This window comes from Rhineura floridana, chromosome 19 (genome assembly GCF_030035675.1).
Source record: "Rhineura floridana isolate rRhiFlo1 chromosome 19, rRhiFlo1.hap2, whole genome shotgun sequence".
NCBI lineage: Eukaryota > Metazoa > Chordata > Lepidosauria > Squamata > Rhineuridae > Rhineura > Rhineura floridana.
In genome coordinates this window covers 12466769-12493924 of record NC_084498.1, presented here as the reverse complement: position 1 = coordinate 12493924, position 27156 = coordinate 12466769, and the positions used below count along the sequence as shown (strand labels likewise).

The 27156-nt window shown below is 45.4% G+C and overlaps 1 protein-coding gene across 3 annotated transcripts in view; it reads left to right on the top strand.

Moving 5' to 3' along the window:
• The window catches only part of LOC133373538 (transmembrane protein 132D-like), a 456085-nt gene that overhangs the window by 250608 nt on the left and 178321 nt on the right, over window positions 1–27156 (top strand). For all 3 annotated transcript variants that reach the window (XM_061603509.1, XM_061603508.1, XM_061603507.1), the window contains exon 4: window positions 23633–23816. In XM_061603509.1, the coding sequence (XP_061459493.1) occupies window positions 23633–23816 (184 nt within the window). The remainder of the gene's footprint in view (window positions 1–23632; window positions 23817–27156) is intronic.

Sequence of the window (27156 nt, the reverse complement as noted above, 5' to 3'; positions counted from 1 at the left end):
GACCTGCGAACAGCATCTTTTAGTTAAGATTTCTGTCTTAATTGCCAATCAGAGAAATGTTTTTGTTTGAATTGTATGCTCCAAGCAACTGTGGTTAATGCTTCAATGTATCATGCTTAATGACATCGCTCGGGCCTGCCCCTAAAATCTCAGGGTTTGGGATGCTTCTGACCTGGCAACCTTAGCTGCGGCCACTCAGGCAGATGGCAGACAGCCTCAGCAGGGCCTAATCCTGATGTTAAATATTTCTTAAAAACAACAGCCTCTTGGAAGCTTGTAGAATATTCTGTTCTGCTCTACTCATGTGTAAATGCCCCTTCATTCTAGGAATAAAGCTTCCCATAGATGTAGTGCAAAGTGGGAAACGTCAGACTCAGGAGTCGAATGCAGCCCTACTAGCGTCTCTGTCAGGCCCTCACAGTCTCTTCAGGTCATACCCTTCGCTGGTCCTGCTCTGCCTCCCCCTTGAGTGCTCTTGCTTGGCTGAAATCTGTCTTTGAACATAAGAACGTAAAAAGAGCCTGCTGGATCAGGCCAATGGCCCATCTAGACCACCGTGTTCTCTCAGTGGCCAACCGGTTGCCCTGGGAATCCCGCAAGCAGGACCTGAGCCATCATGGCTAGTGGCCTTTGAACTGTGAGAATGCCTCTGGTTTGTCTGGAGGGAGGATGGGGGAGTGCAGAAACCAACAGTACGAAGATAAGTCACATGCCCATTGACCCACCCACTTTCATCTCTGGCCCTGCCCACTTTTGCCTTTGGCCCCATCCATCATGGCTCCCCAGGAGGGAACGCATCCCTTGGGCTGAAAAAAGTTCCCCACTCCTGACAGAGACAAGAGGCTGCCTTGTACTGAATCAGACCATTGGTCCACCTTGCTCACTATCATCAGCACTGATTGGTGGCAGGTTCCTAGGGTTTTAGGTAGAGTTCTGTCCCAGCCCTACCTGGAGATGCTGGGGATTGACCTTGGGACCTTCTGCATACAAAGCAGATGCTCTACCCCTGAGCTATGGCCCTTCCCTGCTGATTGAGTGGAACATTTTGCGTAGCACACAATTGCCATCCAAACGGGTTGTCTTGTGTGTGCACAGCACACAGCTACTAACCGACAACACAATTCCTGTCATTTCGAGGTGTGAGCCCTGTTCCTTGTCGATGCATACTGAGCTGCTCCAGTGGAAGCATCGATCCAACGTAGTTGTGGAGATGGAAAAGGCGGGGGGGAGATTGTAAAAATGAGTAGTGCACCTTTAATTATTATCAGCATGAAAAGCAGTCACACACACACACACAAAAAAAATCATTAGCAATTTTCAATGGGTTCATAAATTATTCCTTTCAAGTTGAGGTGTGGTAAGTGCAGATCAATTTCCAGTTGGCATTTTTCCACAGCAGGGGGAAAAAAGGTCCATTGAAATGTTGTGCACTTGAAATATGGTAGTTGAAAAAGGAGTTGAGATCAAGGTGAGGGCTTAGAAGTCATGCTTCAAACACAGGTCAAGAGTTGTGGAGGGGGGTAAAAAGAAGGTGTGATCACCACCTTCTGCACAAGAGCTTCAGGAGTTATTGACTGCCCTTTGTTAAAAAACCCTCTGATAGCTATTGTGCCGTCATCTTTTTCTTTCTAAAGAAGGCCAATTTTGTGATGGGGGGATTAATTGAATCTGTAATACCCTCCCTGACATAAAACCGCAGCAAATGTGCACAATTGCTTTGATTGCGAAGCTGCTGAGATGTTTTTAAACCATCATGGCCAAGCCAGAAAAAGAGACGATGAAAGGTGAACGTCCAAAATCCTTAAGAAGCCATTGTTAAGTGGGTTGATTTTTAGACAGGTCTCATAATTGAATGTTGGTATGGAGAGCCCTAAAATGACTGGCTACAGTTGTCATTGCCTCCAGCTTAAAAAGCAAACTGTCGAGTAGAAATGGGTGAGGAATTCAGTTCAGTTTGCACTGAAAGGTGAACTTACCTAATTCACACTTTCCAAAACAATATGCATAGTGAAATATAGCTATCCTTTGAAATTTCCGCTTCTCCCAATTTTGCAATGTAGTTCTCCAACCAAATACTTGTATTTATTTATTAGATGTATGTCCTGCGCTTCCTCCCAGTAGGAGCCCAGGGTGGCAACTGATGTGGTCAAAAATGCAAATATTAGGGTAAAGTGGGCCTAAAACTGTACATATTAGTGAAACTAACATACAAAATTGCATTAGGGGAAACTGGTTTGCAAAAATGTGTATATTAGGCAAAATGGAATACAAATGTGTATTTTAGGAGAAATTTGCACTAAAATGCTAATGGATTTTCATGAGGACTTTTTTAAAAAATAATAATTTAAAAAATCAATTATTGTGGAAATGTGGAGAACTGAATTTAAGATGGGGAAAATGAGAAACTGAAATTGACAGCGTTTCCTGTCCCTACTCTAGCCCCCAGAAAGGGACAGAATTGGATAAGCAAAATTATTAAGGATTCCTCACATAGAAAGGCAAAAGAGACTGGACCTTTTTTTTAAAAAAAAGGAATTAAAACAAGACAGCTAATTTTTAATTTTAAAAACAAAGCAACATGATAGAGGTTTATAAAGTTCAAGATAGCCAACTAGTTTTGACAGACTTTTTTAAAAAAAGAATTAGATGAATTTGTAGAGGATGCATCTATCAGTGGTGATTGGCTGTGACAGCTAAACTGAGCCACTGTGTTTGAGGCAGTGCATATCAATGCCTGATACAGGCTCCATGCCCTGCTTTCCTGCCTCCTGAAAGCCTTTGGCTGTCTGCTATTCATAGAGTACCAGGCGAAGGCTGAAAGCCTAATCATACTTATTTGGGAATAAGCCCCATTGAATTCAATAGGATTTACTTCTGAATAGAAACTGCTAGAATTGCAGGGTTAATTGAGCTTTGGGCCACATTCATACTGGACATTTAGCGTAATGGACTGCCTTCAAGTCGATCCCGACTTATGGCGACCCTATGAATAGGATTTTCATGGTAAGCGGTATTCAGAGGGGGTTTACCATTGCCTCCCTCTGAGGCTAGTCCTCCCCAGCTGGCTAGGGCCTGCCCATCTTGCCACAGCTGCACAAGCCAGCCCCTTCCTTGTCCGCAACTGCCAGCTGGGGGGCAACTGGGCTCCTTGGGACTATGCAGCTTGCCCACGGCTGCACAGGTGGCAGGGCACGTAACCCCTGAGCCACTCCCTGTGGGGGTGATCTTTAGCTGGCCCTTGACATCCAGGAGACACGAGCGGGGATTTGAACTCACAGACTCTGGACTCCCAGCCAGTCTCTCCTCCCCACTGTTATTCCACTATTATTCCACTTTAAACAGTCATGGATTCCCCAAAAGAATCCTGGGAAGTGTAGTTTGTGAAGGGTGCTGAAAGCTGTTAGAAGATTCCTGTTCCCCTCACAGAGCTACAATTCTCAGAGTTTTCTGGGAAGAGGAAATTACTGGTAAACCACTCTGACAAACTGTAGCTCTGTGAGGAGAATAGGGGTCTCCTAACCACCACTTCCCATAATTCTTTGGGGGAAACCATGATTGTTTAAAGTGGAATAAACGTCTGGTGTGAATGTGGCCTTGACTTGGTCTTACACGTTGCATCAAATACAGTGCTAGGTTGAAGTTACTTAACAGCATACTTGTTGCTCTGGTAAAATGTTATTGCACAAGAGGATCATGGGATTATAGAAAGCTGCCTTATACCAAGTCACACCATTGGTCCATCTAGCTCAGTATTTTCTAGACTGACTGGCAGGGGCTCTCCTGGGTTTCAAGCAGGGGTCTCTCCCAGCCCCGCCTGGAGATGCCAGGGATTGAACCTGGGAACTTCTGCATGCAAAGCAGATGCTCTACCACTGAGCTACGGCCCGTCCCCAACATGAGTAGAATCATAGAATAGTAGAGCTGGAAGGAGCCTATAAGGCCATCGAGTCCAACCCCCTACATCACCAAGGATTGTTTGCACAAGAAGTAGCTGTTGCACAACAAGCTGCCGCTAGTGCAACTGTTGCACTGGATTCCTTTGTTGCTCAACCTTTAAACTCTGCCGTCCTCTGGCATAAAAGCTTGCGCAAGCAGACGGAGAATGCTGGATATGGCCCTGTGTTCTTAGGGCACACTCCAAGCCTCATTTGTGCCAAGCCAGCAGGGGTGGTGGGTAATGGAGTGGGCAGAGGGGCTGCTCATCTCAATCCTGCTGGCCTTCTCTGCCCTCTCCCTGTGGAGTGACACCAGCATCATTTTGCCGGTGTGGAGCTCCGCATTCTGCCTGCCAAAATAACTCTGCAGGTGTTTCCAGGGCATGGTGTGGAGGGGGTCTGATCCGTTGGATCTCGAGCTGGCCCCACTTCTGTCCTGTGATGCATCTACCCAGAAGTATATTCTGCTGAGCTCAGTGGGGCTTACTCTTCAGAGGTTTGTAGGGGGGGTGAAAGGGGTGACATGGGTGAGGACATTTTCTGTGATGGCTCCAAGTTTATGAAACTCCCTCCCCACAGAGGTACATCTGGCTCCTTCACTATATAGTTTGTACAGCTATATGCTGAAGACACATGTCTTTACTTTGCCATATGACACCTGTGATATATATTTTCAGAATCTACCTTCTTCCAGTGACTGCAATGTGTTTTAACTGTTTTTAACGTTGAATTTTAAATTGTTGTAACCTGCCCAGGGGCCAGCTGGTGAAAGGTGGGTGAAGACTTTGTGTATTCTTGGCAGAGCTTGGAAAAGTTACTTTTTTGAACTACAACTCCCATCAGCCCCGGCGAGCATGGCCACTGGATTAGGCTGATGGGTTGTAGTTCAAAAAAGTAACTTTTCCAAGCTCTGATTCTTGGCAGATGTAAGATTTGAACCTGGGACTTTTTGGTTCCGTAGCTCAGACTTTCACCTATTAGACTGTACCAGCTGTCACTGGAGGGGCACAAGATCCAGTCAAGGGAGTGGGTTCAACTGTGCTGTGCCACATGAACTAGTGAATTGGTGGTGGGGGTGTCTTGTAAGCTGACATAACAGGATGATTTGGTCATGGAATTAAAGACTAGGAACCAACTAGCAGAGACAATCCAATCAAATCCAAATACTCTGTTGTGACATCAAAGCTAGAGGATTGTGGAGGAGGCTGCTAAACATGGTTTCCCTCTTCTTTGTCTGCTGGTTTTAATAATTCAGGGCTTTTAGCGTTCATCCGCAAGGGAAACAATATCGGCTTCTGCATGGAAGTGTAATAAACAGAGCAATGTCCAAATTGACTTGCTTCTGAGCAAAAGATATCCCTGACTGTAAAAGCAATCAAGCACCAGCGCCCACGCTTATACAGCATCGATGGCTGGATTGAGGACAGGCACATGGTGCGGGGTTTCATCTCTGAGCTGTTGTGTTGCAAAATGAGGCCCAGGGAGGCAATGCATTCTGCCACCACTTGATGGCGCTGCTTTTTCTCTGGGCTGGAAACTAATGGCTTTCCCAGTTCTAAAAACTGTCAATCAGCTGACATCATGATGGCATCATTTTTGCTTGTATGTATGACCAATTGATTACCGGGACCTGCAAAGGGCTGCATATAGAGCTATGCAAGCCCCAGCAATCAACTGATCATCATCTCCACGGGCCACCCACCTGTCAGTCACCTGACATCATAATGATGCCAGGTAACTCTTTTTGCCTGCATGGATGATCAGCAAACCCCATTTGCTCCAGCTGCATCTTTTCCGGCCCCCACACCTCACCTCACATATGCCATCAGGTGTAGGGCAGTTGGGCATGGCTTGGCCAAACTGGCCATAGAAGGTTGAGTAAGAGCAGAAGGACTATAGCGCGGTGGTAGAGCAACTGCTTTGCATGCAGAAAATCCCAGGTTCAATCCCCGGCTTCTCCAGTTCTCTGGGAATGACTTATCCCTGAAACTCTGACAAGCTGCTGCTAGTCAGGGTAAATAATACTGGGATAGGTAGGCAAATGGTCTGACTTGATAGAAAGCAGCTTCTTATTAAATTCAGCCCTTTGTTCAGAACAATGAGGACTAGAATCTTATTTCTTTTTAAAGGAAACGTGATAGAGCACATGTTTTGCTCAGATAATACTGAGCTAAGATGGACCAGTGATCTGACTCAGTATAAGGCAGCTTCTTGTGTTCCTTCCCTGCAGTTTGTGAGCCCCAGCCCCAAAGCAGTTGTGTAGTATGGGAGACAATGGGACAGCTGTTCCGAACAGCTCGAACACATGTGCTATGGGTGCAACCCCAAAATGGCAAGTTCAGAACAACTTAGGAACATAGGAAGCTGCCTCCTACTGACTCAGGCCATTGGTCCCTCTAGGCCAATGTTGTCTACACTGACTGGCAGGGGCTCTCCAGGGTTTCAGACAGGTAACATCCCCAGCCCTACCTAGAGATGCTGGGGATTGAAACTGGGAACTTCTGCATGCAAATGTGCTGGGTATTCAGTTCCTAAAATTGTAAGATTTGGTACGGCTGTCAGCCAGTTTTGGAACAAATGGAAAGAAAACAAACTCTCTAGAACTGTGCTCTGCTTTTAGCAAAATTAGGAAGCCTGCTTAGTAACTTTCTGTCACTCCAACCCTGAGCCTGCATTTTTGGCAATGTTCTGTCCCTCTTGAATCCATCTGCGAAGAGTCTGGCAGAGTCTAAAATGCTCTTTTTTTAACTACCAGGAATTTCAAAGCAAATTGGACCAGATGGCGATGGCCTGCAGGCAGGATTTGGACCAGGTGCCCACCATTGTAATAGATCTTGCACTAAATAAGAATGAATGAAGCCACAATGCCAATTTATAACAAAGACTGCCTATTCCTGCCCTTTGTGCAACGATGTGCAGTGTAGTTCCTGCCCTTGTGCTTCCATTCCCTTCCATTCTCTTTTAGCCCATCTCAGAGTTGTCAGCTGAGTCTCATTTTCTTGGGGAAAATGCAGCCGACACTGGTGGTGTTGATTAAATAGATGACTGTGTTTCAAAGCAGTCTGCCGGGCAAGAGCCTGGTGACCCTCCGCGCCTCGCAAATGGAATTCTGCCACCAACTTCGATGGAAAATAGAGGTGGCAGTTTTCTATTTAGAGCCGACAATCAGCAGCTATTGGTTTTGCCGTCAGGCAGGCAGCCTTGAAAATGGGATTGGTAAAGCCCAAGGAGAGATCCCTATTATTGAATTTCCCGTGTTTTTTTACTAAGAGTCGCAGCCCCTTCCCATCACCTTTGCTTGTACTTGTCCACATGCTTTGATTTGCTTGCACCCCTGAAACTACTTAATGGCCACAGAGGAGCAATACTCTTATCAGAGAGAGTTAAAGATTTCTGACAATTAACCTTGAGCGCACAGGCTGGCCCAAATTGCTTCCTTTTTTGAGAGTGGCAACTTGCATCCTAAGAGGTAACTTACCAACAGTCACTTAGTTGCCTTCACGTTGTAAAGGTCTCATTCCCATGTTAAGGCGGAGATCCTATGAATTGTGCAAATCTGGGTTCATGTTCTAGAATGGGCAGGGAACTTCAGGGCCCTCAAAGCCTCTTTCTGGCACTCGAGACTCTCCCCACACTAGGCTCCCTCCCCAGCCACCCCCTCTCCCTAGGCCACACCCCTCACTGGCCCTGCTTTGCATCCTCCTTGAGTGTTTGGGACTGGCTGGAATGGGTCCTTGAGCTCTGGCAATGCCTCTAGCTTGCCTGGATGGAGGATAGAGAGCGGGGTGAGTGTGTGTAGAAACAGTACAAAGGTATACTTTACGTACGTTGCTCCACCCACCACTGGAAGGTGACCCAGAAGGCAATGTGCCCTTGGGCTGAAAGGTGTTGGCCATCCCTATGCTAACCTCAGCAAAAGTTTGTGTGTGTGTTCTCATTAATATTTGGACGTCTCATCCTGCTGTGAAAAATTGACGGGCTGCCCTGCACAGAGTGCAAGGCACGAGACGGAGGCGAGATTGGAATTAATTCTCATTTTATTAGAGTAACGGTTACATCAAAAGCAGTGCGCTTCCTAGACTTAACTATGCTAACTCACTGCTGTCCCTAACTAAGCTACCTAGACATACTATGCAGCGTGTGAAGACAGTTGACTCAGCACTCCAATGAGGGGGGCACCGCCTTAAGTAGGGAAGGTCTTCGCTCGTAATCTCTGACTCCTCCGAAGTTCCATCTTCTGACCGACCTGCTTCTTGCGGCGTCTCGTGCAGGGCGAAGGGGGGGGCAAACCTCCGCTGCCTCATCTGACAGTACAAGCTTGATAGGTGCCGGCTCGGCTTCAGGAGGTGGGGAAGCACTTGAAGTGCCAGGCAGGGAGTCCTGGGGGGGGTGGAGTTGGCGCGCGTGCCAGGTCATCCCCCAACGGCTCTGTTGGGGCATCTGTAGGTGGAGTGGGATCTGGTTTGGCGGGAGGACTGTCCATGGGAACTGGCAGACTGTCGACTACACCCCCTCCCTCATTGTCCTCGAAAGCCTCATCTACCTCTGATTCCTCCCCCTGCTCTATCTGGGGAAGCTGGGGCTCGACCGACTCCCCTCTCTGCTCCTCCTGGGAGAGCTGGGGCTCAACAAGGGCAGAGTCATATATGCTATAAAAGAAATGTTTGATGTCAGCTGCCCTTTCAGTCTTGCTGTGATACTCGAAACATATGCGTTGGGATTTGCAGCCTGATGCCATATTACATTTTATGACAACCGCAAATGCTCTAATTGTGCAGTTTGGGAGGGAATGTGTGAGATGCCTCTAATTAAAGTTAGGAATAGGCCAAAGTGATGAAGTGAACCTGCTATATTAGAGAACCAAACTCTTCTCTCTTTCTCTCTCTCTAGATGAATGGCAATGTGGGCTGATGGTTTTTGCAAGCATTTTGGAATGGGATATATAAACGTACAAACAATATGCACAACAACCCCTTTTTTATTAGGCCCTGTGTGTACTATACATTTAAGCACTATTGTACCACTTTGAACAGTCATGCCTTCCCCCAAAGAATCCTGGGAACTTTAAACAGTCATGCCTGCTTGTTTGTTTGTTAAGGGTGCTGAGAGTGGTTAGGAGAGACTCCTAATCCCCTCACAGAGCTAACATTCCCAGACTTTCCAGGGAAGAGGGATTGATTGTTCAACCACAACAGGAAGTGTAGCTCTGTGAGGGGAATAGGAGCCTCTCCTAACTACTTTCAGCACTTTTAACAAACTGCAGCCATGACTATTTAAAGTGGTATGATACTGCTTTAAATGTATAGTGCAGACAAGGCTTAGGGTGGCTTCAAGAAAGCCACTGTTTCTTGGACTCAAACGCTGAGATTTCAGGGGTGAGCCCGAGTGATGTCATGGGGGTGGGCCCAAGTGATACCACAGGGGCTGGCCCGAGCGATGTCATTAAACATGATACATTAAGCATCAACCACAGTTGCTTGGAACATAGAATTCAAACAAAAACATTTATCTGATTGGAAATTAAGATAGAAATCTTGGCTAAAAGATAGAGCCTGGGTAGGGAACATTTAATGTAGACTACTCGCTTTTGATGAGAAGGGTTTAAGTGCCCTCAGGCCAGGCCAATCACCAGAAGGCCATTGTAGGAAGAAAGGAGCCTAGTGTTGTGGAGATGAGAAGAAAGGGATATCTGTCAGTGGGCTTTATGAGAGATGGCAACCCTTCTGTCACATCTCTAATCTGTCCTCCAGGGAGGCAGCATACTTGGCGAGTCCATGGATTTTCTTGGCATAATTGGGTTTCAGTCCCATGCAGTAGGGAGTCTCCTACCACGACTACTCTTGTTGTTGTGGGGTGTGGTTTAATTGCCTCTGCTTGACAGAGCTTCAGCCTCTCGGTCGCTGTTGTGTGGGGTCTCCTGTAATTCTTCCCCTGCAGAGTGTCCTCTGGTCTCATCCTCAAGTGCCTGGAAGCAGTTCCATAGTTCCACCAGTGATGGATGTCTTCTCACTCTTCTGCTCCTGTCATCCTCTCCCACAGACTTTGTTGTAGCTCTCCACAACAGTCTCCTCTTCTGCTTCAACCTCCTGTACTTCTCTTTGCTGTTGTTGTTAAAGACTGCTATCGAAGAACTCTTCGTCTTCTCTTATACTCTTCAGTTTGGCCACCCTCCATTCCAGGCCCCTCACAGTTTCTTCCAACAGTGCCACTAGCTTGCACTTGTTGCACATGTACACCATGTTCTTCTCAGGCAAGAAAACAAACATTGCACACACCTTGCAGGTCACCACCACTGGAGTGTCTTTACCGTCCATAGTCTCTACTACCTTTTGTTTGTTTCTTGCTACTTACATGGAAAGGCCTGTGCTTTGTTCTGTCCTTTAGGGTAAATTGGAGAGTTCCACTGGTAAGTGGTGCACCGTACAAGGGGGGAAAGTTTTTAGGGACCTCCCCGTTGATCTCCCCTGCCGAATTCTTCTGCCAAACTCCTGTTAGCTTTCCCTGTTCGCTCACTCTGTTCGCTTGCTCTCTTAGAGCTGGCTCACTTGTATCTTCTCTGGACCGGCTGGCAGAGCTCCCTCTACTGTACTTAGTTAGCAGTCATCATCTGGTTGTGCATTTCCCCACCCACCCATGTTCCACATTAGTAGCTGCTACAGGTCAGGAAGGAGCAATGTGCAAAGTGATGATGCCGCAACATTGGTCGAGTGATCCTAAACATCATGGGCAAGAGGCAAAGGATTCATCAGAAGGATGCAATTTTTGGTGTACTGCATAATGCCAGTTCTGTGCCAAAACTGGAGCTTTCCTTTTCAAATAGATAAACTACGGTCCCTAAGATTAAAAAAAAAAAAAAAGAGATTCATCTCCAAGTGAATAGTTTATCACAGTCATTTCATACACCAAGTTGTTGACCCCTCCTGGCCTCACTATATCAATAAAACTGCAACAAAGCAGGGATTCCTGCACTGGGCAGGGGGTGAGATTTGATTGCCTTTTAGGCCCCTTCCAGCTCTACTATTCTATGGTTCTATGAAAGCATCGTAGCATATTCCAAACTTGACAGCAACACCAATTTGTCCAGCTTCATGACTGAACAGTTTTGAAAGCACTGACTGGATGTTTACCGACTCTTGCTTGAATAATTTATTGGGTTATTATTAGATTGGGCGTAATAAATTCAGTGCTGATTTATCACTTCCCTCACATAACATGGCAAATTATGATCAGATCTATCATGTCAGGAGATGTTCCGGGCGATGGCAGAGCCCTATAAACCAAAACACTGTTTTGATGGCAAGTTTGTGCTTGGAAATTTATGTTATTCTGAAATGCCACTAATTTTGAGGTGGTGGTGGGGTTTTGCAGAATTAGATTTTCTTTTCAGAGGGAGGGGTGCAGGAAAATGCTGGGTCACATGTTGGTCTGGCAAAACGTGCTGAGCAATTTATTTGGGTTTATTCTAAAATCCCACACTTGAACACTGTTTGGGGGCAAAAATGGAGCCAACACAAAATGTGATGGAAACTGGGGCTTGTTTTTTGGGGGGTCCTAGTTTTTCATGAAAGGGTGGGAATCTCAGGATGGGGGCCAAATCCTCAGGACTTTTCCCAGGCCCCGCTCTTCACCAGCCTTGTTCCATGCCTGGCTGGGATAGATCCTTGAACCATGATAATGCTTCTTGCTTGCCCTGATGGAGGATGGAGAGGTGTGTATCCTATGCACAAACCTCAGATATGTCTGTAACCTGTTGTGCAAAGGTAAGAGTCATATCCATTGATCCATCCTCTTTTGCCTCTGGCCCTGCCCACCATAGCATATGGCCCCTGAAAGGTTGCCCATGAGAGAACATGGCCTTTTGAGTTTTCCTATCCCTGATTCATAAGAACATAAGGAGAGCCCCAATGGATCAGGCCAGCGGCCCATCTAGTCCAGCATCCTGTTCTTACAATGGCCAACCAGATGCCCATGGGAAGCCCACAAGCAGGACCTGAGTGTAAGAGCACTCTCCCCTGCTTTGGTTTCCAGCAACTGGTATTCAGAAACATACTGCGTCCGATTTGAAGTCTCAGAGAGCCAATATGATGTAGTAAATTATCAAGAGCCTGGACCTGAAAAGATTTAGGCTGTGTACACACCCTACATTTATAGCACATTTAAAGCATGTGGGTTCCCCCAAAGTATCCTGGGCATGGTACTTACTCCTCACGGAGCTACAATTCCCAGCACCCATAACAAACTACAGTTCTCAGGGACAAATTCATGTGCTTTAAATGTATGGTGTGTATGCAGCTTTGGACTGGGCAAGTCCAGGTCAAACAATTGCATTGAGTGGTTTCTCAAACAACCCTACCTCAATGGTAGTATCGTCAGAGGCATTTTAGCATGAGTTTTATATTGCTTTATATTGTTTTAAATTTTTAAATTGTGTTTTAAATTGTTTTTTAAAAGATGTATTTTAAATTGTATTTGTTTTTGGTTACTGTAAACTGCCCAGAGAGCTTCGGCTATGGGGCGGTATACAAGTATACTAAATAAATAAAGAAGAGGCTACTTAGCCTGCCACTGTCTGCAATGATTGGGCTACTGCTGACCTTATATTAGCTATGATCGGGTGGTGTTTAACTGTAGAGACAAGGATAAATGCACACATGCAAGGACCAGCTCCAATTAGAGATGGACAAAATCTATCAATTTGAGTTTCTCATTCCCCCCCCCAGTGTTAAATTGGTTCTCCACATTTCCACAACAGTTTGTCATTGGCAAAAAAGTCCTTGTGAAAATTCATCAGCATTTTAGTGCAAATTGTTTCTAATATACACATTTCCCTGTGTAATGTTGCCTAAAATACACTTTTGCAAAGCAATTCTCCTTAATGCAAAGCATTTTTTATTTTTTATTTTTAAACTAATGTAGGCATTTTATGCACGCACAAACTGAAACCCACCCATCCTTCAAAGTGTGCACATCTCCAAATTATGTAGTGCTGTTCACCAGCCAAGTAATGTGTACAAAAATGCATACACTAGGGCAGAGCTTGGAAAAGTTACTTCTTTTGAACTACAACTCCCATCAGCCCAATCCAGTGGCCATGCTGGCTGGGGCTGATGGGAGTTGTAGTTCAAAAAAGTAACTTTTCCAAGCTCTGCACTAGGGCATAAGGAAAAGTGCATAAAAATTGATGTATTAGTGAAAAGAGTCTTAAAAATGCATTATGTTGTGGGAAGTTGCTTTGCAAAAATGTGAGTAAGAGCCTGTATACCCTGGGGCATGTATGTGATTGCTATAACCATTATGCAAGGCTGCCTTATTGCTTTTATATGTATAAGTGCCTTTAGGAGGGTAAGATTTAATAGTTAAGCTCATAATGTTGTCTTCTGTAGCTTGGACACCTGCCAGAGAACTAGTTTGTTAGAAGATGAGGTTGCGGAACAGTCAATGTCCCTCAGCTGGGCCTTATCTATGAGGAGGCTAGATGTAGCCTCAAGAACACCTCTTTGAAGCTCATCTAGATAGCCACTAACAAGCTGTATGTGCTGAGAACCGGTAGCACATGTGATAGGAGGCTGGTAGGGAGGGAAAGGACCGTTTGATGTACAGTAGCCTTGGCACTGATCCAGTTAGCTCTAATGAGCTACATGTGCCAAGGATGGGCTGCACGTGCTGATTAACAGTAGGGCACGCGCCATGGAAAGAGTAGCATAGAGAGGTCAAGATGTGCTTTGGCACCAGACCAGTGTCCTCTCACGTAAGTAGGGTGATCCATCAATTGCCCAGACACCTAGCACGGTGCCTTCACACACATCAAGAGCGATCCATCAGACCCCTTGGCACCCCACATCAAGGGGCTCTGACACTACAAAGAGAGTAAGATGATGGCATGAACCTTAGATGTAGTAGATAGCTTTGATGCCTAGTCTGATTAATGATGGACTCTGTCAAGATGTGCCGATTTGATGTTAGATATAGCTAATGATGCATTCCGTCATTGTGTATGCCTTGCCAAGATTTTCTCTATAAAAGGTGCCTGTGCCGTGAGCTCAGGGTTCAGACCACAACGCCTCTCTGCGAGGGACCTTGGGTCTGTTCCACTGGGTAGGCATGCCTGATATGTACCCAATAAAGCTTTCTCCTTTGTGAGTAAACCGTGAGTCTGCCTCATTGTTCTCCTTGATACGGACCCTAAAATATTTGAAGCCCACGGCCGGGGCAAGAAAGAGCCAAGTGTAGGTCTCACTTCTGAATGTCTTGTGTGTGTTTCTTATGTCTTATAGCTAAACAAATAAAATGATTACTGTATTGGATAGTAGGAAAAATTGCATACAAACTTGCGTGCATTAGGAGAAAATCATTGGTGAATTTTCCTGAGAACTTTTTTTGAAACCAAACACAAACTGATGTGGAAACGGGGAGAGCTGAATTTAAGAGTGGGAAAAAAATACAAAATGGAAGCAACTGAAATTGACGTATTTGCCCATCTCTAATCCTCCGTGGTGCAGAGTGGTAAGCGGCGGTAACGCAGCCAAAAGCTCTGCTCACAGCCGGAGTTCAGTTCCAACGGAAGGAGGAAGTCGAATCTCCGGTAAAAGGGGTCGAGGTCCACTCAGCCTTCCATCCATCTGTGGTCAGTAAAACGAGTACCCTGCATATGCTGAGGGGTAAAGAAAGGCCGGAGAAGGAACTGGCAATCCCACCCCATATATACAGTCTGCCTTGTAAATATCGCAAGACGTCACCCTAAGAGTTGGAAACGACTTGCACTACAAGTGCGGGGACACCTTTACCTTTTAATCTCAGTTTCTTTTTCTTCCCTGTCTTTGTTTTCCCTCTTTCCTTCTTATTTCACCTTCTTCTGTCTCTTTCCCACCTCTGAACATGCCCAGTAACACACTCCCAGCATCAGTTTGCAAACAGCAGCACTCAGGATTGTCATGCTGGGGCCTCCTGGGAATACTGTGCCACGCTGTAAGGTGCACAGGTCTGATCGTTGTCTGCCTGCAAGAGAGCTGGAGGGGAAGGGAAGAGACTGCTAAGTAGGCGATAAGGTGGTGTGGGGGGGGCACCAAACACCATCAGACAAAAAGCATGGAGAGACTCCCAAGTGAATGAAAAGAAGTCCTCCCTCCCTTTCATTTGTGTGTGTGCCTGGGGTGGGGGGTCAAATTAGACTGAGCCCAATTTTCAGAGGGAGGGTGAAGTTGCTGTTCCTCCTGGCAACACAGAACCAGATTGCCTGTGAGTGTAGGGAAGCAGAGGAAGGGTAGCCTGACCCTTGCCAGAGGCAGCCAACAGCTGCTGGAAAGGGACTGTCATTCTGGAGACGGAGGAAGGACAGGAGATAGTAGCAGAATCAGGACGGAGGCACATTTGGTGTTTGTTTTTAAAAAAGCTGTTTGCCAAGGATCACCACTGTTTAGGCCTCTGGGCACATGTGGGTCCTCTACCCCTTCCCCTGGATCAGTACCCCTCTTTTACTCTGAAAGAGAGGAAGTACACATACAAATACTTTGCTTTTCCAAGAGATCTGGGTAAAAGTCAGATCTAGTTGAATTGTCCAGCCTTGAGGATCATAGAGCTGAAAGAGGAAATGGGAGAGTGTGCCTCTCTTCCAACCTCCTCCTTTACTGTATGCACTTTTCAAGGGAGAAAAAGGTAACCACAGTCACCACCTCATGAAACAGTGAGGACCGGCTCAGAGACTTCATAAGTGCCAGGAGAAGACCTCAAGGGCTGCACTACACCCACAGACACCAACTTGGCAACCCCCTGCTGTGTAGCAAAGAGCATCCCTCGAAAAATGGAGTGTGTGAAGGAGACAAGCTATAGCCCAGTGCCTGCATGCACCAAGCTACCATGTGGCAGCCCAGTGGGACTACAGCTGCTGGCCCTGGGCACAACATCATGTAACCCCCTCCCCATCCTTCCAGATATGCACATTAAGCAAACACATCTGCAAACAGGTGCCTGGACGTGAACATCTGCTCAAACCTGGGCATCAAACCCTTTCAGACATTCATTCTCAAAGTGCAGTCATTGGGGACAGGGCCTGCACAGCATGCAGTGTTGGGGTATGTGGCCTTAAGCTATCCTTGACAAATTTGCCTAGATATGGAGGACACTTCGGCAGTCTTGGAGGAGGGGAAAGGCCTGGATATGCATCCTTGAGATGAGAACATCAGAAAAGCCCGGCTGGATCAGGTCAAAGGCCCATCTCATCCAGCACCCTGTTCTCACAGTGCCCAACTGGACGCCCCAGTGGGAAGTCCACAAGCAGGAGCTGAGGGCATCAGCAATCTCCCCATTTGTGATTCCCAGCACCTGGTATTCATGGCATACTGCTTCCAACAGGGGAGGTAGAACTTAGTCATTGTGACTACTAGCCATTGATAGCCCTATCCTACATGGATTTGTCTAAACCTCTTTTAAAGCAATCGGCTATTACTGCTTCTTTTGTGGAAGTGAATTCCATAGCTTAACTATACTCTGCATGAACAGCTACTTTTGTCTGATCTGAATCTTCCAACATTATTTGGACATTCACAATTATCCTTATGAGGGATGCTTGAGGGACTAGATCTTTGCAAACGTCAATACAATTCACCTTATCCACACCTCCCAAACGAATGTATGGATCTGTCCACTAGTGTTGGCACTTCCCATTTGTTCCAGTTCAGTTCCCAACCACCACATTTGAAAATGCTTAGAGAGAAAACAGGTTTGGCAAATATGTATTGAAATGCAACTTTTAATGTGATGAATGTGTAAACAGGACAGAACAGACATATGGGTGAGCATATGCAAAAGTGACTGGGAACAGAAACTGCCGTTCCTTTTATTCATCTATGAAACATTGGAAGGCATATGAACGGATAACAAGGATTGGTCTGTTGGTCTCCAGCATCTATAGCTGCTGTATATTACGCTTCTCTTCATAGAGGAAAAAATGATGGAGTTTCAATAGCAACCTCCTAGACAGCAGGACTTCAGGTCAAGAATCACATTGCATTCAATTGTAGTTTGCAAATTGCCCCTTTCATTGGCATCAAGTGGTGAGAAATGTAATATGATGCTTTAAAAACAAATCATTCCATGATATTAATTCAGCAAAGTGGAGTGGGGGGCGTGACTTCCTTTTAGATCTTCCCCCCCACACACATGACGGTGAGCACCCATCTCTTTCCTACATTGCAGCGCAATCCTATGAAGCAGGAGTGGAGAGCCTTTCTCGGCCTGGGAGCCACCTTCCATCATGGGCAACCTTCTGGGGGCCACATGCCAGTGGAGGGTGGGGCCAGAGGCAAAAGCAAAAGCTTTATTCAACTGAGCAGCGGTGCAGGTTCAGCAGCAGGCAGAGGATACAGAATCCGAGAACTGGATCAGGAGTTAGACAGGGTTAGACAGGAGCAACAAAGATGGCCCACCCAGCTTTTAAAGGTGAAGCGGGGTGAGCATTCTCGCGAGGCTCTCTCCCTTTACGGGAATGGTGTGCTTGCAGACACGCTTCTCGCAGGCATCTGTTCCCATCAATGTAGGCAGCGACAAGTTATCAGCAACAGGATGAGGTCCTACCCCACACCTCAGGCTCTGCCTTGTGCATAGTCCCACACATCCCGGCTGATTCCCAATGGAACTCCCTGCTCTATGGGAGGAGCAGAGAAGAGAGTTGGCAAGGCTGCTTCTCCTTCCCTAACAGCTTGAGTCAAAAAGGGCAGAATCTCCGCCCTGCAGCCCGGATTGCCATGACTCAATCCCATCCTCTGTTCCCTCCGTCTCCTTGTCTGTCTGAGGCAGCCGCTGTAGGCCAGAGCATAAGAGACTCACAAGGCTCAAGACGGCTACAGTGATTATACAGAAATAGCCATAGCAAATACTAGCAAAATCTACTGTAGATTTTTGGGAATTTGGAGGTGGTGTTTTGGCAATTTAATCTTGAATGTATCCAAATAGCAATTATAAACCATGGCTTCCCGAACTTCTGAGTTCATTGACCCCTTGATGAGGTTATAAAATAGTTATCGACCCCAACCCAAATTCTTAGGACTGTACATGAAATAAAGGCTAGAAATATCAATATATAATCAACATTTATTAATCACCAACCACCATGACTAGGACTCATAAAATGTAAAAAAAAAAAAAAAAAGGAATAATGTTACATCATGGAATCATCAGCAGAGGCTCCTCATTGGCAAGAGAGTTGCACTCTGTACATGCCCATGCCCTTTACTGCTCAGGCTTACAGTCCCTAATTAATGTTTTTCCACTATACCTCCTAAACGTCTTTCCTATCCCCTTGCCCCCTTTCTCAGCTCCTTGGTGGGAGGGGTCCTGCAAGGCCCCATCAATGCCATGGAGTCAATACCACTTTGGGGAACCCTGATTTAAACTTTACAGAGAATCTGCCCCCTAATTGATACCCAATTGTATCCAATGCTAGTGTAATTCTGAGTAGACCCACTGAAATAAATGGGCATGACTAACTCAGTAGATTTACTTTGAGAAGAACTTAGCTGGATACCATTCAGTAGATTGTAGCTAACTAAATCCTACTCAGAGTAGGCCCGCTGAAATCAATTGTCCTACGTTAGTTGTGCCCATTAACTTCAGTGGACTCACAATGTTAGCAAGACTCTTCTATAGACATGGGTTTCACGTTCACATGTTTTAGAAGTCTTGTGAGTTAGGGTCTTTAGACATTGGCAATAGTGCATCTTGGCAGATTTACCCAGTAACTTACACCTACACAGGTCTTAAACATGGGGATATTTATTGAGCATATACACAAAGAATCACAATTTAACACTTCAGTGGGGAATAATAACAGTAACGGTACATATCTATTGACAACAATAGGGATAGCTTAATAACAATATGCATGAGGGAATTAACTAAATAAACCTAATCATAACTAAATTAACATACGCATTCAACATACACACATGAAGGAGCAAGCATGCAAGGCATAAAAGATGGTTTGGGGGGACTGAGTTCAGCACAACTGAGGAAGGCACACTGGCCTGCCCTTTCTCTCTCTGGGCTCACTTTGCAGTCTAGGCCTCAGTCATGCACAGCTGGGCACGGAGGACCAGAAATTTGCATCTGAAACACAGTCACACAAAGACAGGCAGAGGAAACAGATGTGGAGGCTACAATTTGTAGAGAAAGGACCTCCGGAAGACAGGACAGAGAACAAGATATACCTTTCCCAGCCCTGGTTGGTTGGTGGTTCCCGAGCTCAGATAATTACCTGCTTTGGATGGGGTCGTACTCCCTCTGAAAGTTCATAGTTGGGAGTGCTCCTGGATCCATCTTGTTGCTAGAGGCCCAGGTGACCTCAGTGGCTAAGAGTGCCTTTTACCAGCTTCGGCTGGTAAGACAGCTGCAGCTGTTTCTGGACCAGGATAGCCTGACCACTGTTGTCCATGCAGTGGTAACCTCCAGGCTGGATTACTGTAATGCGCTATATGCGGGGCTGCCCTTGAGGTTGGTCCAGAAACTGCAGCTGGTGCAAAATGCAGTGTTGTAACTGCTCACTGGGGCAGGGTATCATCATGTCAGCTGGCTGCCCATTAGCTACTGGGCCAAGTTCAAGGTTCTGGTTTTGATATACAAAGCCCTATACAACTTGGGACCAGGATACCTGAAAGATCAACTTACCCCTTATATAGCGAGTCGATCACTGCACTCTGCAGGTGAGGGCCTCTTGCAGATACCATCTTATCAGGAGGTCTGTTCTGCACAATGTAGGAAATGGACCTTTAGTGTAGTGGTACCTTAAATATTAGACAGACGCCTTCTCTGTTATCTTGTTGGCGCCGACTGAAGACCTTCCTCTTTCAACAAGCCTTTTAAGTAGAGAAGGGCAGGATATAAATTTAATAATAATAATAATAATAAATAAATAATAATAATAATAATAATAATAATAATTCTGAGTAGGACAAGCACTGGATACAACCCATTGAAGCTTGACTGGTGCTGCCTCTGCATTCAATGACTTGCAAGTACACAGACCCATCTGTCTGGGTGCTTTCAATTTTAATTAAAGGCTGTGTGTTGTGTTTTCTTTTTTTCTTCCTTCCTCGATCTCAGCCCTTCTTTGGCCATCTCCTGTCATTACCAGTTCAGGTTCACTCGCAGATCCATCTGGCTCACAGCTCTGTGCAACAAGTCCCCTTTGACTCCCGAACTCACAGATCTGTAAAAGCCTCAGTAATTGGCAGACGTTTCCAAAGTATTGCAAGACAAGGCAAAACTTCACTGTCAGACTCCTCCTCCCCTTTCTCTTTTTCTCTGCCTTCCCTATGAAAGTCACTGGCTGGGCTGAGTTAACCTTGGCAAGGATGCACCATTGAATCTTTACAGCTTTGCTACCTACACAGTGGCTGGTTTTATTATAAACTTTTACAGGATCAAGTCCTTTAAGGTCCACATAGTTTCCCCTCCTTAACTCTTTCCTTTTCCATGTTATTCATATTCTCTTCTGGTTGTGAATAATTTTTGAGCTATAAGAGGATTCTGGAACACCATGCTAGGGAAGGAAACAGTATAAAAATGAGCAGTATACGCTGGTGAAGCTGGGTTGGTAACCCTTGAGCTGCCAATAATACTCTGCAGTGAAATTGAAATAAATGTGTATGTACATGTGCAATTCTTGTATAAGTTTTCCTAGCTTGAGCTTGCTTTCAGAAAGAAAAATGTAGTATATTATGTAATTACCTCCAGATTAGACTGCTACTGAAAAGTGCTCTGTGTGGGGCTGCCCTTGAAGAGTGTGCAGGAATTGCAGTTGATGCAAAGGCAGCAAGGCTACTGATGAGAGCTGGATCACATGACTGTGTACTGAAAGAGTGGGGAACCTCAGGCCCAGGGACCAAATGTGCCCCCAGATTGCTTTATCACCTGAACTAGCTCCTTGTCTATTTCTGGGACCAATTCAAAATGCTGGTTCTTACTTTAAAAGTCATGCATCACTGATGGGCAACCTGCACCCCCCCAATTTTATTTTACTGGCTCCCAACACCCCCTGAATCAGCCTGATTCTTCCATCCCATTAGAGGTCCTTGCTTTATGTTTGTTTTCTTGTCATGTTTCCTAGTTTTTAAGTGCCCCCCCTTCTTTGTAATTTCAGAACAAATGGAAGGGGTAGTGTTCTATTTGATAAAAACGTGTGGATAGATTTTCTATATTTTGTATAGCTTGGAGAAATTGATGGGTTTTCATGATGGCATCGTCAAGAAGACTACAATAATGACAACAGAAGATTTGTGTAACTTTTAAGTTGACAACGAGGACATTGAATTTGTCAAGGATTATCAATACCTTGGCACAGTCATTAACCAAAATGGAGACAATAGTCAAGAAATCAGAAGAAGGCTAGGACTGGGGGGGGGGGCGCTATGAGAGAACCAGAAAAGGTCCTCAAATGCAAAGATGTATCACTGAACACTAAAGTCGGGATTATTCAGACCATGGTATTCCCGATCTCTATGTATGGATGTGAAAGTTGGACAGTGAAAAAAGTAGATAAGAGAAAAATCAACTCATTTGAAATGTGATGTTGGAGGAGAGCTTTGAGGATACCATGGACTGCGAAAAAGACAAATAATTGGGTGTTAGAACAAATGAAACCAGAACTATCACTAGAAGCTAAAATGATGAAACTGAGGTTATCATACTTTGGACACATCATGAGAAGACATGATTCACTAGAAAAGACCATAATGCTGGAAAAAACAAAGGGAGTAGAAAAAGCAGAAGGCCAAACAAGAGATGGATTGATTCCATAAAGGAAGCCACAGACCTGAACTTAGAAAATCTGAACAGGGTGGTTTATAACAAATGCAATTGGACGTTGCTGATTCATAGGGTCGCCATAAGTCGTAATCGACTTGAAGGCACATAACAATAACAACATGATGGGCTTACAGAAAATACATCCCTCCCGCAGCTGTCTGAGAACAAATTAGTACGTTTCCACTGTTGCATGTGATTCTGTGTGTGTGCATACAGCACACTAAAGCTGGAAAGGAAATACTTTCACTTATTTTCTGTATATCAAAACCAAAACCAAAACCAACCCAACACCTCTATATTTATTTGATAATAACCTCATCAAAGCCAGTGGGGCTTGCTTCTCAGTAAACTAATACAGAGTAGGGAATTTTAATCCAAAGTAAACAGTGGATCCGTCTTTATTCTGGATTTGTTTATTCAGAACATTTTCTGTCTCTGGTCCCATCTACCACCAGCATGCAGCCCCCCTCAACAGATTACCATGAGGAATGGGACCCTCAACAGAAAAAAAGGTTGCCCTTCCCTGCCCTATGTGGTTTGGGACCTACATATCTAAGTGATCATCTCTATATACACCAACCTATATATACATATACCTCTGTATACACACTGAGGTCCTCAAGAGAGGCTCTTTTAAGCATCTTTCCACCTTGTGAGATGTGGCGAACAGGGATCCCTGGTGGGGCCTTGTCACTAGTAGCATTCAAATTGTGGAATTCTTTGCCCCAGAAGGTTTGGCTGCCCTACTCTTTGACCATGTTCCGATGGTCCTGTTTGATACCATGTAATATGATGCCAGGCAGTGTTTTAGGGTGGCCTACTGTTTTGCTAGTTTTTTTTTTGTTTCCGTTGAGGTTAGTGTATTAGGCTGAATGGGGCAATGCAGTTGGTCGGTCAGTCAATTTTTCTTGTTTGTACATAGGTCACTGCATTATACTAGTTCAGACCAATGGTCCATGTAGAGGAGTACTGTCTATACTGACAGGCAGCAGGGTTTCAAGCAGGAGTCTTTCCTAGCCCTGCCTGAAGATTCCACGAATTGAACCTGTGATCTTCTGCATGCAAAGCAGATGCTCTTCCACTGAGCTACAATCCTTCTTCCTAGCCAGTGATCATTACAATGTATATCACAAAACAACAACAAGGCCATCCAAGAGTAAGTTAAAACATATTGGATGGCATCCAACTAAATTGTACTCAAGACTATTCTGCTGAAGAGCAGCTCCACTGAAATCAAGGTACCCAAGTCAGGCCTGTCCTTTCATTTGAGTGAGTTTACTCAGAGTATAACTAATGTTGGATACAACTTTTTTTCAGAAGGTTAATTATCAAAACTTAAAATTCAGAAGTTCCCCAAATCATCCCCATATCAGTTGATACTCTTTGGGTCAAAGACCACATGTTTCTCACTACTAGTACACATAAAGCTATCCTGTAGGTAACAAACTTAGCTATATCAGCATTGACCACCTAGTTTTGAAATCATCTGACTGACCTTCTTAAATGTTCTGGAATGAACAGAGGACTATATTTCTAGGTGAATTGTTTTAAAGACCAATAAAAAAGAAGATAGTGCACAATGTCTTTGATCTGCCCTAATCTCTATACACAAAGAGAGTCATTTATTGGTGTATTAAAGAATTTACTACTCAGATATTCTGTGGACATAGTTTGGAATCTGACCTGAGTAAGTGCATGTCTAACAGGGGGGAAAAGTCAATTTCCAAAAATAAACAGTGCTTTTATGGTCTGCTGAAGTGTGGTCCCTCAAAAGATGCTTGATAATGTTGACCTTTGATACCAGCCCTGGGAGGGAAGTTCAGACTGTAGCCTTCTTGGTGCAGGGACCTGCATTCATGTACCAAAGACACTAATGATGCTTTTCCTCTGTCTTCTTCCAGCACTGATGCTCCACCCTCTGAGATCATGCAAATTGATTTTGAAATAGAGGATCTTAGTGAATTGCCAGGGACCCAGCTTATTACATGGCAAGTTGAATATCCAGGAGACAGAACATCTGACCTTGGCATCTCCAAGATCTATGTGAGCCAGAAAGATCTAGTTGGTGTTCTTCCATTGGCTATGGTAAGAGAAACTGTTTGCTCTCTCAATATTGTTTGGCAGACAAGCACGGTACTAGAGCATGCGGAACAGAAATGTGTGCCTTTTCACATTTCACCTTTTTGCTCTACAGTTTGGAGTTGTGTAGATCTTGGCTAGGGATGGTAATACTGTGTTCCTCCAGATGTTGCTGGACTCCAGTGCCCATCAGCCCCTGCCAGGACAGCCAGTCATCAGGGATGGTGTGAGTTGTAGTCCAGCAACATTTGGAGATGCTCCCTATCCCTTCTTTAGGCTTCTAAAATTATTTGGGACATTCTACTTCAACAACTTTCTTTTGATCAACTTATTTGAATCTAGAGGATAAAGTTGGTGCATGGCTGTGGTTATTGCTTACTGTTCACTACAGATTCTTTCTTCAAATTTAGCAGGTGGTTTGATTTTCAGTCCTGTTTCACCCTGGACATTTCTCAATTCACTAAAAGCATACAGTAATGATCTACATGGGGTTCAGGTGTGAATTACCATCTCCCAAAACTAGTTCATACTTTCCATTGTTCCTACTGCTCAAATGTACAGTATAGTTAAGAGCCTGCCCTGTCAGGCTGGTGTAGTCTGTGTTAGGCTGTGAATAGGGCTGTTGGAGAATTCTGATGAAAACAGAAATGGGAGTAGAAATTGCCAGTGTTTGCTTATTTGTTCCATGTCTGAAATGGAAATCAATCCACGGAATTTGATCAGTATTAACTGTTGTTGCTTTCAGATTGCAAACAATATGAAATTTGTTTGCATTGTGTTTCCTTTGCATTGCAATGAATGGGGTGGAATAACGTAAAGACAACATAATTACGTAAGTTACATAATTTTGTGCAGCAGACAGTGAGATGAATAACATAGTTTGTTGGGGGGAGGAGGTGAATTGCAGCAAGATGGAAACAGTGTTGCATGCAACTAATACAGGGCAGAACAGAAAACAATGCCTTCATACTTCCCTGGCTGTGAGCCTATAGAGTACACTGTGACTTAAGGCCTCACCAAGCAATAGTAGGAGAAGTCACACAAGCAAAGTCAAGGACAAACCATGGTCAGGCACAAGATCCCAATCTGAGATCCAGGGGCAGCATCAATTGATAACAGTCCAGGAGTCAGCAGCAGAGGAAATCCATTATACGGCAAGGTTCCAGGAGGAGGGAATTAGAAGACCTATATTGTTCTAGCTGCTGGGAGGTTCAAACTAAGAGCTGCTGCAGCCTGGCTTCCCAGGACATGCCTAAGAGGAGCTACAGATGCTTGATGGTGTTCTGAGAACCAATCTTCTCGAGGGGTACACTTACTCTTAAGGAGTTCTTTCCTCTGCAGTTGTATAGTGACTTTGGGCCTACATGCATGCACATCATTGTTTGCCTGTGGTCTGGGCTTGGACTTTTATCTGCGTGCACTCTCAAGGGCTCCACTAGGGGCAATTCACCAGGGCTAAATCTGTGGCAATTGGACGGGAAGCCACCATAACAGTTCCTCAAGAGGAACCTCTGAGGAGGTGACCTCCCGAATCTAAGGGCTTCAGGGCTAGTGATGGGGGACCTTGCCTGCTCCCTGAAGTTGGAGGTCTGGGTCTTCATCCAAGGAGCTGGTGTCTAGCTCCAGATCAGAGCTGAGCATGACATAGCCACTGGGGTCAAGCAACCTTCCTGAAACTCATATCCTCCAAATTTTGGCCTGCAACTCCTATCAGCCCCAGCCAGCATGGCCAATGTTCAGGTAAGACCAGAGTTGTAGTTCAACAACATTTGGAGGACACCAGGTTGGGAAAGGAGGAGATTCAAGAATGGTTCTTCGCTTGATGCACTATCCTGCTTGAACCACAGACAAGATGGGGTGCAGCCAGTAATGTTTTCTTGGGTTGGCTTGATTGGTGGATATTTGTGTGTGTGTGCATGTGCAGGCACACACGCACACGGATTCTGTCCTGATGGGATGAATTTCCTTCCAGGTTGCATGGTCCAGTTGACACAGTGGGTGAGAGTGTCTCCCTTTCTTCCCACTGTGAGTCTACTCAGCTTTAGAACTGCTTTGGGGACTGTTTCGCTACCTCCTTCTGCTAAGTGGCTTGGCCACACTACATCTCAGTATATCTGCAAGTGGACCAAAGAACCCATGAGAACTAGGTGTAGCCCTGTACGCACAAGTAAGGCACTAATAAACATGTGTGAGCCCACTTGCCAACACATACATAGTGTTGTGCACCACCCCAGTCTCCAAGCAGTGAGAGATCTCCAGGGGTCCCTGCACTTACCCAGGGTTTGATTTCCTTGGAAAGGCGGTTAGCGGAGTCTATGGTGTCTTTACAAAATATGGTTTGTTTATTTACACACATTCCAACTTGAGCTTAAGATGGAGGGTTCAAAGCATCAGCAGTCCAATAGAACTTTCTTTTCTAGCAGGCTTACAGGAGGCACCCTAAAGCCATGTTACAGGGAACCAGCCTCTCTGCATGTTCCCAGTTCCCAGTCGTCCCTTAGACCCAACTAAAAACATAAGCCTCTCTTAGGCCTGGGGGGTGTGGCTCTCCTGATCAGTTTCAATAACATTAGCTCATCCGGCCACTCTATTAGACTAACAAAGGGGATTCATCTGACCAGCGGAACAGGTTTCGCAGCTCCAGAGCCCACCTCCAGGTGCAGGGTTCCAAATCAGAGGCTGGAAAGGGACTCATAGAAATCATCTATCTCAACCCCCAAACCTATAACAATAGGTAACATTAAAAAGTCAGCAATTTGAAAAAAACATACAAGTGCTGACCATGTTTAGCCTGGTGAAGAGAAGACTGAGGGGGACAAGATAGCATTCTTCACAAACATGAAGGGCTATCACCAGAAGGTAATCACAGGGTGCAGCAAAGCCACTACACTAGTTCCTCAGTAGATGGGTCTCTGGGCTTACTGGGAGGGAGAGGGGTGAGGTGGCAGGGAGGTCAGCATGGTGCAAATACACCAGCAGGTCCACCAGATTGGCTCCTCCAGTGCATTTCCCCTGCACTGACCTTCCCCCACCTCACCATTTCCCCTCTCCTGCCTGGAAGCAAGAGTGACCCGCCTGCTGGGAAGCTAAGCTAGCAGCTCCACCCCACCGGGCAAGTCACATCTGGCTGTCAAATAGAAGAGGCCAAAGACTTGATCTATACTCCCCCAGAAGGCAAGGTTAAATCTAACCGGCTTCAGTTAGGAGGGTGGAATTCAGTTGAACATTAGGAGAAACGTGTGGACAGGAAAAGCAATTTAAGGAAGGGCCACTGTAGAGCATCTGCTTTGCATCCAGAAGGTTGCAGGTTCAATCCCCAATGGCATCTCCAGGTACGGCTGATTCC